The sequence below is a fragment of the Cornus florida genome, unplaced genomic scaffold, assembly GCF_030987335.1.
Source record: "Cornus florida cultivar Cherokee Brave unplaced genomic scaffold, ASM3098733v1 CherokeeBrave_3.0.0_Hap2_Chr08, whole genome shotgun sequence".
In the NCBI taxonomy this organism is placed as follows: domain Eukaryota; kingdom Viridiplantae; phylum Streptophyta; class Magnoliopsida; order Cornales; family Cornaceae; genus Cornus; species Cornus florida.
In genome coordinates, this window is record NW_026775578.1 from 78673372 (window position 1) to 78689561 (window position 16190).

Below are 16190 nucleotides of genomic sequence, written 5' to 3' on the forward strand. Positions count from 1 at the left end.
AATTTGCCAATTATGCTTCCCCGAATATATGGCATTTCTACTATTGCTAGAGTTTTGATTTGCTCTTCTACATTACAAGGGAGGGCTATACCTCCTCCCAAGCATTCTCACAATTTAGTGTGGAATGACTTGGATTTGGATGGGAGTTGAAGTATGTATAAATCGGTGAGTATGTGGCACTACTCAACAACTTAAGCTTTTAGATAAATGGATAAGCGCCTACCTGTTACAACTATACTCCTTTGGAATTTAGATACACAGTCCTAGGAACATGAAGTCCGGTACAGCAAGAAAAGTGAAGAGGCCCAAAGAATTAGGCCCAATCCATTAATTGTAAGCTAAAGCCCAAACCACAAAAAACAAAAGGAAGGAAGCCGTAGAAGGCAACCCCGGCCCACTAATCAATCGGGTGATTTGTATTGCCATTTCATCGAATCTTTTGATCTATCCCACCACTGATCAATTCTTCCACATGAAGTTCCATTACAGCAACTAATCTTCAACAGAACTTGCAACTTTGGTACCTTGGTGGGAGCTTTCTTGTCCCACCGTTGCACTAGAGAGCTCCAATTTTCAGGTTGGATTAGGAATTCACACATGCCCCCTTAATGGATTTTCAAATTGGCCAGTGTTAAGACTTTGGGTTCGGACCCAAATCAGAGCGCTCTGTCAATTCGTTTTTGGAATTTAAGAAAAAGCTTTTGACTTTGTGTATTCCAGGATTACTAATATGGAATAAAGCCCCGTTACGCTTGCACACTTATTTAATTTTCTACAGCTTGTTAAAAAACACTCTCATGACTAGAGAGGGAGAAAGGGCATGCGTTTGGGATGGGAAGATTGGATGTTAATCTCCTATCTGAAGTGGGTTGCCTACCGGGCGAGGTAGAGGGTGAAATGAAGGGGTTCCAAATGACCCTTTGGGCAAAGGCATTGGGTGGGGGCAATGAGGGCGAGAGATGGAATGGAATTGGTTTTAGGGAAATTGGGAGTTTCCATCCATTTGTTATTGGAGGTGAATGAGGCTTACAAGGGTGTTTCTTGACTGAACCAGAGATTGAATTTCAGCCTCACTGAACGAGGAAGACAAGGGCCCACCTGGGAGCCATCTCCAATAATATGAGAAATTTGAGGACTAAAGACCTTGGTGGTAATAACATTTGATATGATATTATGATTGAACTTGATAATTTTGATATACTCCGTATTATGTTTGTGATTGTTAGAGACACTTCGGATACGACAAATATACCTTTTGTTATCTTAGGTTGAATCTATATTCCATTTTTTTTTCAATGTCCATTCAACGCAATGAATTAAGCAATAATTACGAAATACGACAGAAAAATAAACATACCACACAAAGAACACAGATTTATATGTGGTTCGGCAAATCCAACATCCACGGTAGAGATTTGGTGAAAGTCTTTACTATGTGTAAAATCGGAGATTACAAGTTTCAGACCCTCACTCTCTCTTTGTACGATTTTTAGTGTCTCTTGATGAGCACACTCCAGACCCTAAGCGCCCTTATATATTGGGTTACAAGAGAGTACTGATTAGGGTCCCATGAGCAAAATCTGGTAAAAAATTTTCCTCGGGGGCTTGGGCACACACAAAGCTCATCCAATGGGTCATCGGTCATAAGTTGCAACCCGGCACCAAATTCGGGCCATAACATCACAATTCTCTTTTCCGATCTAGTCCATCTTTCAAAATGTTCGTGATTCTATGTTTCCCCTCCGGATTGGTATTTAACTGTTACTTGTGCTGCTGAAGTTTGGGACCGTTCTAACAAGCTTAACTAACTTTATGTTGACAACATAATCCTTCTTTGTTGCGTTTATTTCCTATGAAGAGAGAATTTTAGAAAATTTGAAGGAAGCTTTCTCCTCAGAGTTCTATCGTACCTATTGTTAGAGACACTGTGAGATGTAAGCTCATTTCATTGAAGTTCAAGGGTAGTCATGCTTTCGGGCTTATTGCAGCCTCAAGGTCTCTTTGTTGCTGCGTAATACCGAGATCTAGAGTTGGTTAACTAGTTTATGTTGCTTTTAGTTTTGTGTTGGTGCTTTGTTTTTTGGTCTTCTTGTCTGTTAGCTTTGCTTTGTATCTTTTGCTTAATTTGGTGTTCTTTTCCTAAGAAGGTTGTGTGTGTTTGCAGTCACTGCTATTGCTGGCTCGGTTGCCCCTTGTCAGATTCTTGAGGCTTTCCCTTCTTATTCTACATTTTTATGCTCTACTAATATACTCTCTTACCTTGCCCAAATATATATCGTACATCACTATAAATAGTTGGATTAATTATTACAAAAGTGACCTATGTTAATTCTCTTATGAGTAATGACACACAAACCGATCAGTTTTTATTTTTTTATTTTTTATGTGAATCCAATAAATAGAGTCCAACAAGACTCTTTGTGAGTAAAGGACAAAAGTACACTCTCTCGTATTAAGTGTTTATCTTAATAGTTGTCACATCGGTCGGTACAAATACCCCATCAACAATTATATCATTTTTCATCTTTTATATATGTATATCCATAACCAAAGGTTGTAATTCAATGATATCTAATCAAACTTTTGAAGTGATAAAATTGAGGATTCTAATGTAAAATTAGCGAATGTTATTTGTCGAGGGAAAAAAAATCTTATATATCCAAAATTTTGACCACTTTATTGTGGATTGCAGCAAAGATAACTGACGGTAGTAACGGGGATGTTGCCATTGATGCTTATCATCGGTACAAGGTATGCTACCACACCATACTCAAACTTTTTTATAAGCTCTTCTTATCTAATCACTAGCATGGGATAGCTTTTTGACATCTCTTAATAGTCAAATGAATCATTTAATAATCTTTGAATCCAACAATCAATAAAGGTTACTCATGACTCTTGTCATGAGATAATTATTTTATAGCATTATTCTTAAATTAACTAGGGTATTATTGGTACCACTTAACTGTTAACCATATTATAGTCCTGATAATCTTTCAATAATCTCGCAGGAAGACGTGGGGATCATGAAGAGAATTGGTTTTGATGCCTATCGGTTCTCAATCTCATGGTCCAGAGTGCTACCACGTAAGATGGTCACTTTCATCACCTTGTGTCTAGTAATATATGGAAAGATGGATCCACCATGAAACAATTTATTTGACATTTTGTAACGCGTGAAAAATTATAAAGAATTTTAAAACAACACATCAATTTATCATAATATATCTGGACACAACAGATAAAATTTTCTAAAAATTAATCTACTATAGATCAAATTGATCGTCCCTTTAAGATTCTTCAACGATCAGGTTTGAAATTTTTGTCTTTTGTCCCTTCGAAATTTGATTTTCTATTGACTTGTTTTAAAATTTGTTTTGATTCTCTAAATTTTGTAACTTGTAGATGGGAATCTAAGTGGAGGTGTTAACTGGGAAGGAATAAAGTACTACAACAACCTCATAGACGAGCTAAAAAACAAGAGTACTAACGAATAACTCTCTTTCATTGTTGATTATTTAGAATTTTATGTGTATTGTATAACTCTACTTTTCAAAACTATTTATTCTCTCATATATGTATAGGTCTTGAGCCTTACGTGACTCTATTCCATTGGGATGTTCCTCAAGGTTTAGACGAGCTGTACGGTGGTTTCTTGAGTCCTAAAATTGTGTAAGTCACTTGATATTCATCTTATTGTTCATATACTCCATTATAATCAATTAGTTCCATTTTTAGTACTACACTTTTTACACTATGCATGCAATAAGTTGTTAGGACACGTGTTCACCAACTAGCTAGGGAGCAGTGAGAGGCACCATTGTAAATTGTAAATTAGATTTAGGATTCATTTTTCTTGCAATTCTATTGGAATGTAATAAATAAAATTAAGAAATGAAAATGTCATCGGACATTATTAATCGTGCTTGTGTATGAAGGGTGTGTAAAGAGCAAGATTAGAGAAACATATGATCTGTTTGGTTCATTTGATTGAAAATAGTTCTAAAGAACTTGGGAACTGAAAAATGTTTCCAAAGAGCTACAAAATACTGTTATATGAAAACATGTTATATTTTAGAAATTGTCAACCAAACAAAATTTTGTATTATTATTATTATTATTATTTTGATTCTATCATATAAAATCATAAAATCATTCTCATAAAACTAAACCTAACAAACCCTTAACATTTTGAGATTATTTTGTATGAAGTGATAGCTCTCCAACTAGCCAAAACTCACATTTGTACTATTACACCAACTAATTAATATTATGAAATTAATAACATGGCTATGAGATTATACGTCAACACGTGGACTTATCAAAAAAAAAATTACACCTCAATATGACGACTCATTAATTCTAGGACTTCTAATCACAACATATATGGTTACACTTTTGTTTCTCTATTTATTTTGAAAATATATTTGACTCAAATAAAAAAAATTGGACACAATTGTTGATATTGAGATCCTTGTGGTATTATGAATAAAACATATAGTTATGATATTAATCAATTTGACAGGGACGATTTTCGTGACTATGCGGATCTTTGCTTCAAGTCTTTTGGCAATCGAGTGAAGAACTGGATCACCTTGAATGAGCCATTGAGCTTTAGCAGTGCTGGGTATGATGGCGGTTATTTTGCTCCTGGTCGATGCTCTTCTTGGCGGCAAATTAATTGCACAGCGGGTGATTCAAGCACTGAACCATATAATGTGTCACACAACCAGCTTCTTGCTCATGCTACTGCTGTAAAATTATACAAAGAGAAGTATCAGGTGGAACTTTAGAATCCTCATTATAGCTTTATTGTAACTCTGTGCAACCAGATAATGTTTTTGGACCAAATAGTGTTTGTAATTAGCTAATTGAAAGTGAAATCTCCATGCAGGCACAACAAAAGGGAAAGATAGGGATTACTCTTATTTCAACCTGGATGGTACCTTATTCAAATTCGAGTCTCGATCGTCGTGCTGCGGTTCGAGCTTTAGATTTTATGCTTGGATGGTGAGTATTACATAGAGCTCGCTAGTTCGAGCCTTGCTAGGGATTAAGTTATGGACGTGCGTGTTTGCTTTAACATGAGAAAGAAAGAAAAAAAATAGTTAACTTTTTGATTAATCATAAGTTCACAGCATGTCAATGGATTGCCAACGGATAATTAGCGTAGGTGGTATATTCTATCCTCTCTAAAAAAATGAGTGACTATTTGAGTCGCACATGGAATAGTATAATATGTATGATTATTTGTGTAAAGGATCCTAGAGTACCAACCAGATATAAGTTATGCTTGATGAGCATGATTTTAATAAATTCATGTATGATCTACCAAATCTATGTGATTGAAATCTCATTCGAATTTATTTGTTGCTAATTTGTAGACAAGGGTTTTGTCATTTGTTTCCCTGGGTAAATTGAAATTTTTATTGAAAAGCTCCATCGTTACAACTTCCTACTTTAATCTGAAGTTCATATTTTTTTAGTACCTTCAAGTTGAATCATACCCTCTTTTTGTTGGTAGATCTCCTATTGTTAGTGTTTTCGTGTTTTCCTTTTTGTTTGAATTACATCCTCTTATTCTAGGCAGATCACCACGGTAGAGGGTTTGAGTCTCCTCAAGTGAATTGTTAGAGTTTTTTACCTGTCAATAATAATAATAATAATAAAATAAAATCTTGGCAGATCTTTTACGGTTAGCAATTTTCCTTTTGCTAGAAATCAATAGCCCTGTAAGAGAGATTTCTCTCTTTCTCAATTTTGCAGAGTTCTAAATAATCTTATTTCATTATATATATATATATATATATATATATTAACTTTGCAACTTCCACATGTATTTTAGGTTTATGGGCCCAATTGTAGATGGTGATTATCCTCTCACCATGCAAGCTCTTGTTAGAGAGAGACTTCCAAAGTTCTCTGCAAATGAGTCCGAGATGCTAAAGGGGTCATATGATTTCATTGGCATAAACTACTACTATGCTCTTTATGCGGCTCATAATACCAACTACAGTGCTGTAAACTCAAGTTACACTACAGATTCTCGAGCCACTCTAACATGTAAGTTCCTCAAACTCAAAACTTTTGTTATTATATAGTTGGATTCAAAATTATAGTGTATCTTCCTTTGTACTAAAGAAGCAAGATATTTCTTCATGCTAGCTGCCAGAGACGGAGTTAATCTTGGTGAGCAGGTATATATATATATATATATATATATATATATAGTTTGTAAATTAATTAAGTTGATCCTCCATGATACATTTTATGTTTAGCATTAATAATGTAACTGAAATAATGACTGATTCTTAAATTTGTTTCTTCAGCTGGGCTCCATGTTGGTTTATCCGAGAGGGATTTGGAATCTTCTACTTTACGTGAAGAGAAAATATAATAATCCAGTTATTTACATAACGGAAAATGGTAATTTTTCCCCCTTAGAGTCAAGAGAGGCCATTATTTTTTTTGGATTAGATAAATACTCACACAAACATCCATAAATGTTCACTACGAGGCTCGATCAAAGACATCACTTCCTCTTTGAGAAGTGAGAGATTATAGGAGCTGCGGTGATGGCTCAGTGATAAGTGAGGCCAATTTTAATTTTGACATATATAAGAAATTAGAAAAAGGTATAGATTGATATATACCATTTTGACACTATATATTCTTTATTTTCTTGTAGGGTGTTCTGAGAACAATAATGCCACGTTGTCACTTCCTGAAGCCCTCAATGACAACTTTAGGGTGAAGTACTACTATCAACATCTGGCTTTTGCTCTAAAAGCAATCAAGCAAGTATTTTTTATTTATTTATTTATTTTTATTATTTAATTTATTTTTTTTTTATTTTTTTTTGTGGAGAAAGCTCTTTGATAAAGATTTTAATATGTATTCAAATTTATAAGAATGACTAATGTGGTTTTTCTTCTACTCTTTTCCTTTTAATATACAGGAACGGCGTCAATCTGCATGGATACTTCGGGTGGTCAATAATGGACAATTTTGAATGGAATTCGGGTTACACTACTCGTTATGGCATCAACTACATAGACTATAATGATGGGTTAAAAAGATATGAAAAACTCTCAGCCCAGTGGTTCAAGAAATTTTTACTAAAATAAGGACGTTGTAATATTCGTGTCATATAAATTTAACTATCTATATATAATAAGGTTGAACGGTGTCTACATCAATAAGCCAAAGATGATTTCTCCTGCGTTATGTTGATGTTGTTTTTGTTGGAATTCTATGTTCAACTGTTATAATTTGGCTTCTCAACCTCTTTATGTTAGTATTTGACCTTTATTCAGATGATGAAAATATGCATTTTGAATGTATGTAGATTTGCAAATGAATTCTATGTTTAATTATGGAGGTTTATGGTCCGGTTTTGGTTCCACAGAACTAGAATCGCTTTTGCTCAAGATTATTTAGAAGTTGAAGGGCCGAACCAATTTGATAAACCATTGTATTTTATACATGGATATTTTGTTTTTATTTGATTGATTAGTAACAGTTGTTAACATAGTTGGACTTGCACCATAATAATTAAAAATAAAGGTTATATATTAATATAGGGGATGTGCAGAGAACGTCCTAATGTATATTCTGCGTAGCACTTTGTTCCCCCTATTTTAAAAAGTGTGCTTAAAATCACCTTAATATTTTAACATTGTGCGGAAAGACCCTCAAATTGATTTTTGCAGAAATTTAACATAAAGTATTGTTGTAATACTTATTTTGCCCTTTTACTCTTCTAAAACTGCGCAAGGGGTGTATTTGTTAATAATATCATAGTATAGGGGTGTTATGTGCACTTTACCATTTTAAATTTTTTTTTTTAATTTTAATTTTAATTTTTTTTTATTATATTTTTTTACTTTTGAAATTTCTCTCTCTCTCTCTCTCTCTCTCTCTCTCTCTCTCTATATATATATATATATATATATATATATATATCTAACATTTATTGTTTTTTTTTTTTTTTTCGCTCTCTATACTTATTTAGTGTTTTCTCTCTATATAGACTTCCTCTAGCATTGTATGATCTCTCTCTTTCGGCTTGGGCATACAATAATCTCACATTGGATCGTTTTCAACCTCAACAAATCATTTTTACTTGTATGGAAGGGCTTAGAAAGAGTGTTACTGCCATTGTGGAGTTAAAAGTCCTTTGAAGGTTTCAAATAAAAAGAGAATTTTGGGGAGAAGGTTTTATTGTTGTACAAACTATAGAACTGGTTCATGTGGTTTTTTAAGGTGGGAAGATGAGGAGTTGCCTGAGTAAATTAATTTGGGATCTTATGACAGGGGTGCAAGAGTTGTGACGAACTAAAACATCAACAACAATTTCAGAGGCACTTATGAATGTGAATGATGGTAGGTTACTAGAGTTCGAGAATATGATTGCTGACTTGGGAAGAGAAGTGGAAAAAAGTGTTGAAGTTTAGCCTTGGTTACCAATTGGTGTGAGAACCTGTCCCTTTTTCATTTTTCCTTTATATATTTTTTTGGGATCGGGTCTAGTTAGACCGAATCAAGCTAAGTGCTTAGGAAGTAGTTCTCGACACTTGTTTTATTTCATACTTGTGTGTTTGACCCTCATGTCAAATCAAATTTCTGTTGTACTTGTTTATCCTTTGCCTTTTGGTGCTTGGGGGTATTTGCGCGATTTTATTTAGTTAGCATTCCCATTTTTGGGGTCTTTGTGTGATTATCTTTTGGAAATATTTTTATTTTGTGGCAAAAGTGCAATTATCTTTTGGAATATTTTTCATGGGGGACTTTTGTGCAATTAGTGAAAGTTAGGGCAATCTGTCTTATTTTGGTTAGGATGCTTGCACGCGATTCTTTTTAATCTTTCTTCAAGCCACAGACTCTTAGAAATGCTCTTTGGACCTTTTATCCCATTTTAGGGTTTTTGACCCAAGAAGTCGCCGTGTGGTTTCGAGACGGATTGTGGGGTACGGGATTCGTTTTTCGATGCCGTTTCTTTTGTTGTTCATTATTTTGGCCGCTGGTGTTTTTACATTTACGGTTTCTATCTATTTGAGCATGTTTTGACAACTTTTACTTTTCGGGATCGCGTGGGGCCATTCGGGCAATATTTTTGACAAGTATAAAAGAGAGAAGAGATAGGAGAGAGGAGAGAGGAGAGAGGAGAGAGGAGAGAAAGAGAAATCCGATTTCTCTCCCTCTTGGCTGAAATTTTCTTTCTTTTTAGATCTTGTTCTTCTCTCCTCTTTTTGGCCTTCCATCTTTGAGATTCGGCCTTTGCCGTAGGAGGGTTTTGTGATGGTCTTGGTACGGCCTCACTTTTCATCCGATTAAATTCTCGTTTAGTCCGTTTTTTAGTTTTGGAGTTGAGCTCGGGTTTGGATTTGGGTGGTGCCGCAAAAGGGTTTATTGTTCTCCTCGTTGTCCCCGATATAACTCCAAAGTTGCGTTGCAATTGGGACATTTTGTTTTGGCCTTTTTTAGGTTTTCACCTCAATGTAACAACCCGAATATGAGGATCCGAACTGTTAGCCGGGTCCTTACCAAACCCAAGGTTGACTAAGGGTACCACCGTCCTTTACTATGTCAATAAACAACATATACCCTATCCAAAGGTTCACAACACCTTAAACTACCAACAGCACTGGTTGATTACAAATACAAGGAGAAAGAAGAGAGTCGGCCGGTTGACAGCCATATGTCTGCCGGTTGAAAACACAAGGATCGGTCGGCTGACTGGAATGGTCAGCCAACCGAAACGATGCTTAAAACTGCAAGGTCTTAGGACTCCCAGAAGATAAACTGTCAGCCGACTGAAAATCCCGTGTCGGCCGGCTGAAGGTTGGGGTTCGGTCAGCTGACAGAGGTCTCGGGACTCTCAGAAGATAAACTGTCGACCGACTGAAAATCCCGTGTCGGCCGGCTAAAGGTTGGGGTTCGGTCAGTTGACAAAAGTTGTCGGCCGGCCAAAACGACACTTCCAAAGGCACAACTTTCTGGAATGTCATTCGAATACCCTATCAGCCGGCTGACATGCCTTGTTAGCCGGCCGACATGCCCTAAGCTGTACTGCTATCTGCAGATAATAGCTTCCCAACTGGGCTCGCTGTGAGTTAAACCTGCAATGCAACCCATTCTAAACTCCCAACAAGCAATAAAAAACATTCCATAAACATACACACCAATAAGCTTCCCAAAATACTCTATCATTTCCCATTCAACACAAAATAACAACATAGTCTCAAATTACATCAAAAATATTGTCAAGGGATTTATAGTTACAATACATGGTTATGCTTTACAAAACGAATACATTTTTCAAGATGAAGCTTTACAAAATAATGGGTTCAAATATACAAAAGATGACAAAATAACTTCTAGTCCCGTCAAGCTTGTGGTGGATCACCATCCGCCACTTTCTTCCTGTGTCCTATAAAAATGATAATAATATAGTGAGGTGAGCCAACCGCTCAGTTGGAAGTGTTTAAGACACACCTCTTATGACCCCATGAATCCACATAAAGAATAGAGTACACGAAAACGGGATCATGCCTCAGAAAATAGGTAAAGCAATAACAACATCAACAAGAGTGTAAACAAGTCATCCGACCACCAAGTATGCACTATGTGCCACTGAAATGCTATGCCATGCAATGTCGCTACCTATTTACGAAACAATATTATTTCACCTTTTCAAACCTAACGGTTGGCCGTTCCTATACGCCAAAATAATGTAGTGAATGCACGGTTCAAGAAAAGCCTTTTGGGTCAAGTTTAAATTTATAAAAACCACTACCACCACTACTACTAACGTAGTAAGAGTAAATAGGGATCGTCCCAAGGGATTGGAGGGCTACTAGTAATGGAAACAATGTTTAGGGTTAGTAGGTCGAGTGATCAAAGGTAGATTATTTGGTTGATTAAACTACAATTAAGATTAAGCAAGTTCAATATAAACAAGTAATTAAAGGATAGAGAAGACAAGAGAGAGAGGTCTTGGGACTTAGAGGTCACCACTAAGTGTCACCTTTCTATACACTCAATTCATAATTAATGAGGGGGAAAACATATGTTGCAACAATAGTGAGTATGTGTGATTGTTTCAACAAGCATGGATGACCAATTAAGTATATATTGTTTAAACAACACAATGAATAGCACAATATATCAAACTAAGCCATTAATCCTTCCTTTAAGCTCACAATCCAAACACATCACATGATTAGAGGAATATACTACTTGCATTCATAAGTATAGAACATCAAACAATAAGCATGGATTGTCCTCCCATTTAACAACTAAAGTAACTACATTACATCTAAGCTAATGACATGAAAATTAAACTAATTAAACTAAGGGAGAGGCACAATTCATCAAGAAATGAGTATGAACCATCAAATAAACCATAAGAGCATTCTATTAAGCACTATGTTTTGACAATCTCTAAGTCTATAGCATTAACACACATAGACATGCATTAACAACACAAGAGTTAGAGATAAATACATGAACATCTATTCTAGCATACATAGATATATGGATAGAATGAAATGATTAATTGGAAGAATTAAACCGCACAAATCACTAAATAAACAAGATCTATGTATATAAAAATGTCAAAACATGTATTACAACACAAATTCCCTTAAAAATACATAAATCAAGGTAAAGAAGGCATGCTTAGGGCTAACTCTAGCCCTAAGAGGATGTTTAGCCACTCATAGATGGTGTCCTCTAACCCTTAAGGGCTATCTTTATGGTAGAAATTGCTCTTCTTCTTGAGGTAGATGGAAAACTTTCCAAGAATGTGTCTCTAGCCTCCTCTTCTCTTTTCTTCCTCTTTAAGAATATCAAAATGTTGTATCTAAAACATAAAAGCATCTCTATTGCAAAAGTGGCTCATAATCCTTATATAGGTAGCTCAAAATGTCACACCCAATGGTCTAGGCTCGTACACAAGGGCTCCTCCAATGATTGCACTATGAAACAACTTTTAATGAGCTAGAAATTGATTTAATTCGCACTTGAGAGGGTTCGATCGATCGAACCTATGCTGAGATCGATCGAACTTGGCTGAGATCTATCAAACTTTGGCTGGATTGATCCTCCCATGGCGGTGCCTTTTTGGATAAAGACAAATCTGAGATATTTTTGAGATATTTTGGGAAAGTGACAAAAGTGGCAGGTGGGGTGGTACAACAGGATAAGATGGAATCTTTTCGATCGATCTGATAAATGTTGGATCGATCAAACATTGTGGAATCTTTGGATAAGGACAAAAGAGCTTGGATCCATCTTGGAGTGCAGAGATCGATCTATGTCAGATCGATCGAAAAAATTCTGTGATCGATCGAACTTTGCTGAACTTCCATCACTTGCTTCATTTTGCTTCCACTTTTCTCCTTTCTTTCATTCATATCATGATTGCTTCAATTATGCTCTTATTTGGCTGAATTAGCTTATTTTGAGGATAAGTGCCTGAAAACGGAAATAACATGAAATCAATCTAAAGCGGAAAAATAAGATAGATAAAGGTCCTAGAATACCTAAACTTAACGGGTTTAAATGCGCACTTTTCAGCGTTCATCACATATCCAACCGGAGGTGTTGGAAGAACAAAGCAACCAAACGGGGATAAACTACAGTGTCTGTCGGTATCATGATAACATCGATACCCCACAAGTGAGCTCATTACAAGACCACTTGGTTTGCTCTAACTCGGAAAATAGATCATAGTTGAATTTGAATTCTAGCTTAAGTTTCCTACCAGAGTAAGAGAGAGAAGGTACTACTCAAACAATAGGACCCTGTGCCTCCATAAGAGATGGCTCTTAGTGGACTGATGCAGATGCTGTAGCTACAGAAGATGAAGATGAAGATGAAGAAGACTCCGCCTCAGAAGATGGAGGAGGCTGTGGACCTCTGGGAACTCTTTTTCTAGCAAGAGTCTTTTGCCTAAGCTGTATCTGTAAAAGTAACAAGAATAAATCAGTGCACAGGTATAAAATAAGGTATGCATCTAATAAGAAAACACAGAGCATGCCTGAATTGAGTAAAAACAGAGAATAGACAAATAGGATCATGCTTGTGCAGGAAATGATCAAGATAGCTTCAAGAAAATTATTCAATATGCTTCAATTAGACAAGAATGGATCATGGCACAATAAGCAATCTCAGGTAAGTAAGACAAATCAATGTTGGCTTAGAGGCCAGAAAAGTCACATTTGGAAATATTTGAGTAAAATGAGATCAATAGGACAAGTAAAGAATGTGATGTGGATAAAGGATGCAATGAGCATTCACAAACCTAAAATTCAAGAAGATTATGCAATTTCACGGCAAGTAGACCCTAGGATGACATCGTCTCAATTCCTAAGCAAGAATGTCTACAAATTCAACATTTAAGAGCAACGGAACAATTAAGATAACATAGAGTCTATAATCATGGCAAATGTCAACGTAGAACTCAAGAAGCATGCATATCATGTAATAAAGACTAAGTGGAATGGATGGTTGCAAAATACTTCAATGCAAGGCTTGTTATGACACACAAACTCAAAAATGAATCATGGTCATGGTATGCAACTAAATAGCATATATCAGAATGATGCATACATATCAACAAACTCCAGACAAAGAAATATCCCTTACTCCATTCAACAAAATGAACATCCTATGATCCCTCATGACTCGTGACCCCCTTTAAGCAATAAATAAGCAAAAAAGAATGATCGCTTATGGCTCGTGACCCCCTTTAAAGCTTAAATGAAACAAAGAATGGTCAATAACTGAGAATAACAAGGGACTTACCATTTTTGAATCAAAATCACAACCGGAAAAAACCTCAGTCTCAAGCTCTTACTTGGCTTTTCAAGAAATGGATCACAAGTGTATAATATCAAGCAAATGGCATTTGACAAATCAATTTTCCAGAACAAGATAGCACATTCCCAAACTTTCTTCAAATGACAGTTCAAAAGTTCAAGTTATGCTCACAAATAGGTATTAAGGCTAAAGAATAATAATGACATCCCAAGCATGTATTTTGAACTCCAAACATATATTTCCCTCCCCCAAACTTATTCAAAGATCAATTCTAAGAAGATATATTCAAAAGATGCACATAATCTCGCAAAACCATCAATATGACATAAGTGTGTGCAAAATGGTGGTCTATACAAGCAACAAATTGCAATTATTCCAAAATGCACTCAATTATTCAAATAGGAACACATTTGACAAGGTTCAAGGTCATGAAGCAACATTGGACATTTGATTTCAAACAGTTTGGTTCAGAATGGCAATTCAACACATTTATGTTAAAAAAAGTTCCAAATCTTGACAAATGGGGTCAAAGATGTCAAACTTATGCCTTAGCATGGCTAAAATCAAGAATTTAGTATAAACAAGTTCAAAAGCACTTAGAACATGCAATTGGATGGAAAGGAATCAAATGGAACAAGTTTCAACTCAATCAAGGGCATTTTGGTCAACTTTAGAATTTTTAACACTTTTGGGGCCAAATTGAAATTTTTGAAAACTTTAGAGTCTAATCAACAAGTGTGATCACAAAGCATTTTAAGGAATCAAGGATCATTTTACCAAAACAATGCACCTTAACCATGAGCTATAGTTAATTGAAGATCAAAACTTTTAAAAATGTCCATTTGAAACACATTCATGCAATTTAAACAAGACTTTGCATTCTCAAATTCAAAAGCACAAGTTTCAAGTCAAGTCATGCATTTCTTGCTTTTAGACGAACATCCATGCATTTTATACTCAAAACAATCAAATAAAACAAGTCGGGGAAACATGTTCACAACATTTTAAATTTTCAATGCTATTTCAAGTTTAAAATATTCAAAAAATTTCAATTCAAATATCAAGAAAAACAAAGCCTTTTTGACATTTAAGTTCCCATTTCAAATTGACAAAAACTAATCCAATTTCATAACATTCAAATTCCAAATTCCAAATTCCAAATTCCATTAAGAAATTCGCATTCTATTTGCAACTTGAAATTTCAAAACAATTTTTCAAAGTCTTGTTTCTCATTTTCAATTCAATTCCAAAATCTTGACTTTAAAGTTCTTTCCCAATTTCCAAATTCAATTCCAGCTTTTAAACTCTTTTCAATTTGTAAAATAAACTTACAAACAACACCACATGCCCTTTTAAATTACAATTCAATGTTAGTTTTTGCAAAAATTGGGCATGGGTTCCCCTTAAAAATGAGCATTCCAAAAATTTTAAAGGTGCAATAACAACATATATATCATTCAATCAAATTAAATTCTTCCAAATTTATCCAACATGACAAAAAGGGACACCGCCCACAAACATCAATGCACAGTTAATTTTGCTTGCTCTCCTTCTAAACTACAACAAATATACTTCATTTTCAATTCTGCCCAAACTTATCCCAGTTATCCATTCAACAAAATCACAGTCCAAGGTCCATGGGTCCATTTTCCGTTCATTTTTTTGTTATTTTTATTTTTATTAATTTTTCATTTTTCATTTTTTTATAAACCATTTTCTATTTTCCATTTTTTTTAATATTGAACACTAAACATTTATACAACAAAAATAAAGAAAGCAAAAATAAAAAAAATAAAGATTGAAAATTCACAAAATAAAAGAAAAATAAAAAGAAATGAATATGCACATACCTGATCCAAAAGATGGAAGAGAGGATGGAAACGGAGAGATTCGGGATGAAATGAAGAAATTCGGCCTAACCTTGGCCGGAATTGGTAACCGGAACCTCGCTGGATGTTCGTCTGAATTTACAGAGTTCGCCGGAGTGAGGATTCGAATCCTCCTTTACCTAGATCGGTCGTAGATGATGAAGATAAGAGATTCCGAGAGAGATAGAGCTAGGGAGATGAACAAGCTTGCCCCTTTGACCAAAAGCTTCGCACCGGAAACTATGATGGATAACGGCGTGACTTGGGTTACCTTCACCGGTGATGATGAGAGAGATAGTTGATGGGGGTGCCCTCGCCGGAGTGAAAAGGTTGGGGGATTGAGAGGGAGGAGAGAAGAGGGATTACGGGGAGAGAGAGCAAGAGCCAAAAATTGTGAGGGAGAGGAAGAGGTAGAGAGAGAAAGAAAAAGAAAGAAAAGGAAAAAAAAAAAAAAAGAGAAGGGAGGAGAGAGAAAAAGGAAATAACAAAAAAAAT

At 35.4% G+C, this 16190-nt stretch overlaps 1 protein-coding gene across 1 annotated transcript; it reads left to right on the top strand.

Moving 5' to 3' along the window:
- Positions 1 to 3011: 3011 nt before the first annotated feature.
- On the top strand, positions 3012 to 7140 carry LOC132268701 (beta-glucosidase 12-like). Its single transcript, XM_059769503.1, has 10 exons — positions 3012 to 3087; positions 3406 to 3483; positions 3585 to 3672; positions 4526 to 4781; positions 4895 to 5010; positions 5846 to 6063; positions 6166 to 6197; positions 6330 to 6426; positions 6689 to 6797; positions 6959 to 7140. The coding sequence occupies exons 1-10, from the start codon at positions 3027 to 3029 to the stop codon at positions 7125 to 7127; spliced, it is 1224 nt and encodes a 407-aa protein (XP_059625486.1). The 5' UTR covers positions 3012 to 3026; the 3' UTR covers positions 7128 to 7140.
- Positions 7141 to 16190: the final 9050 nt, after the last annotated feature.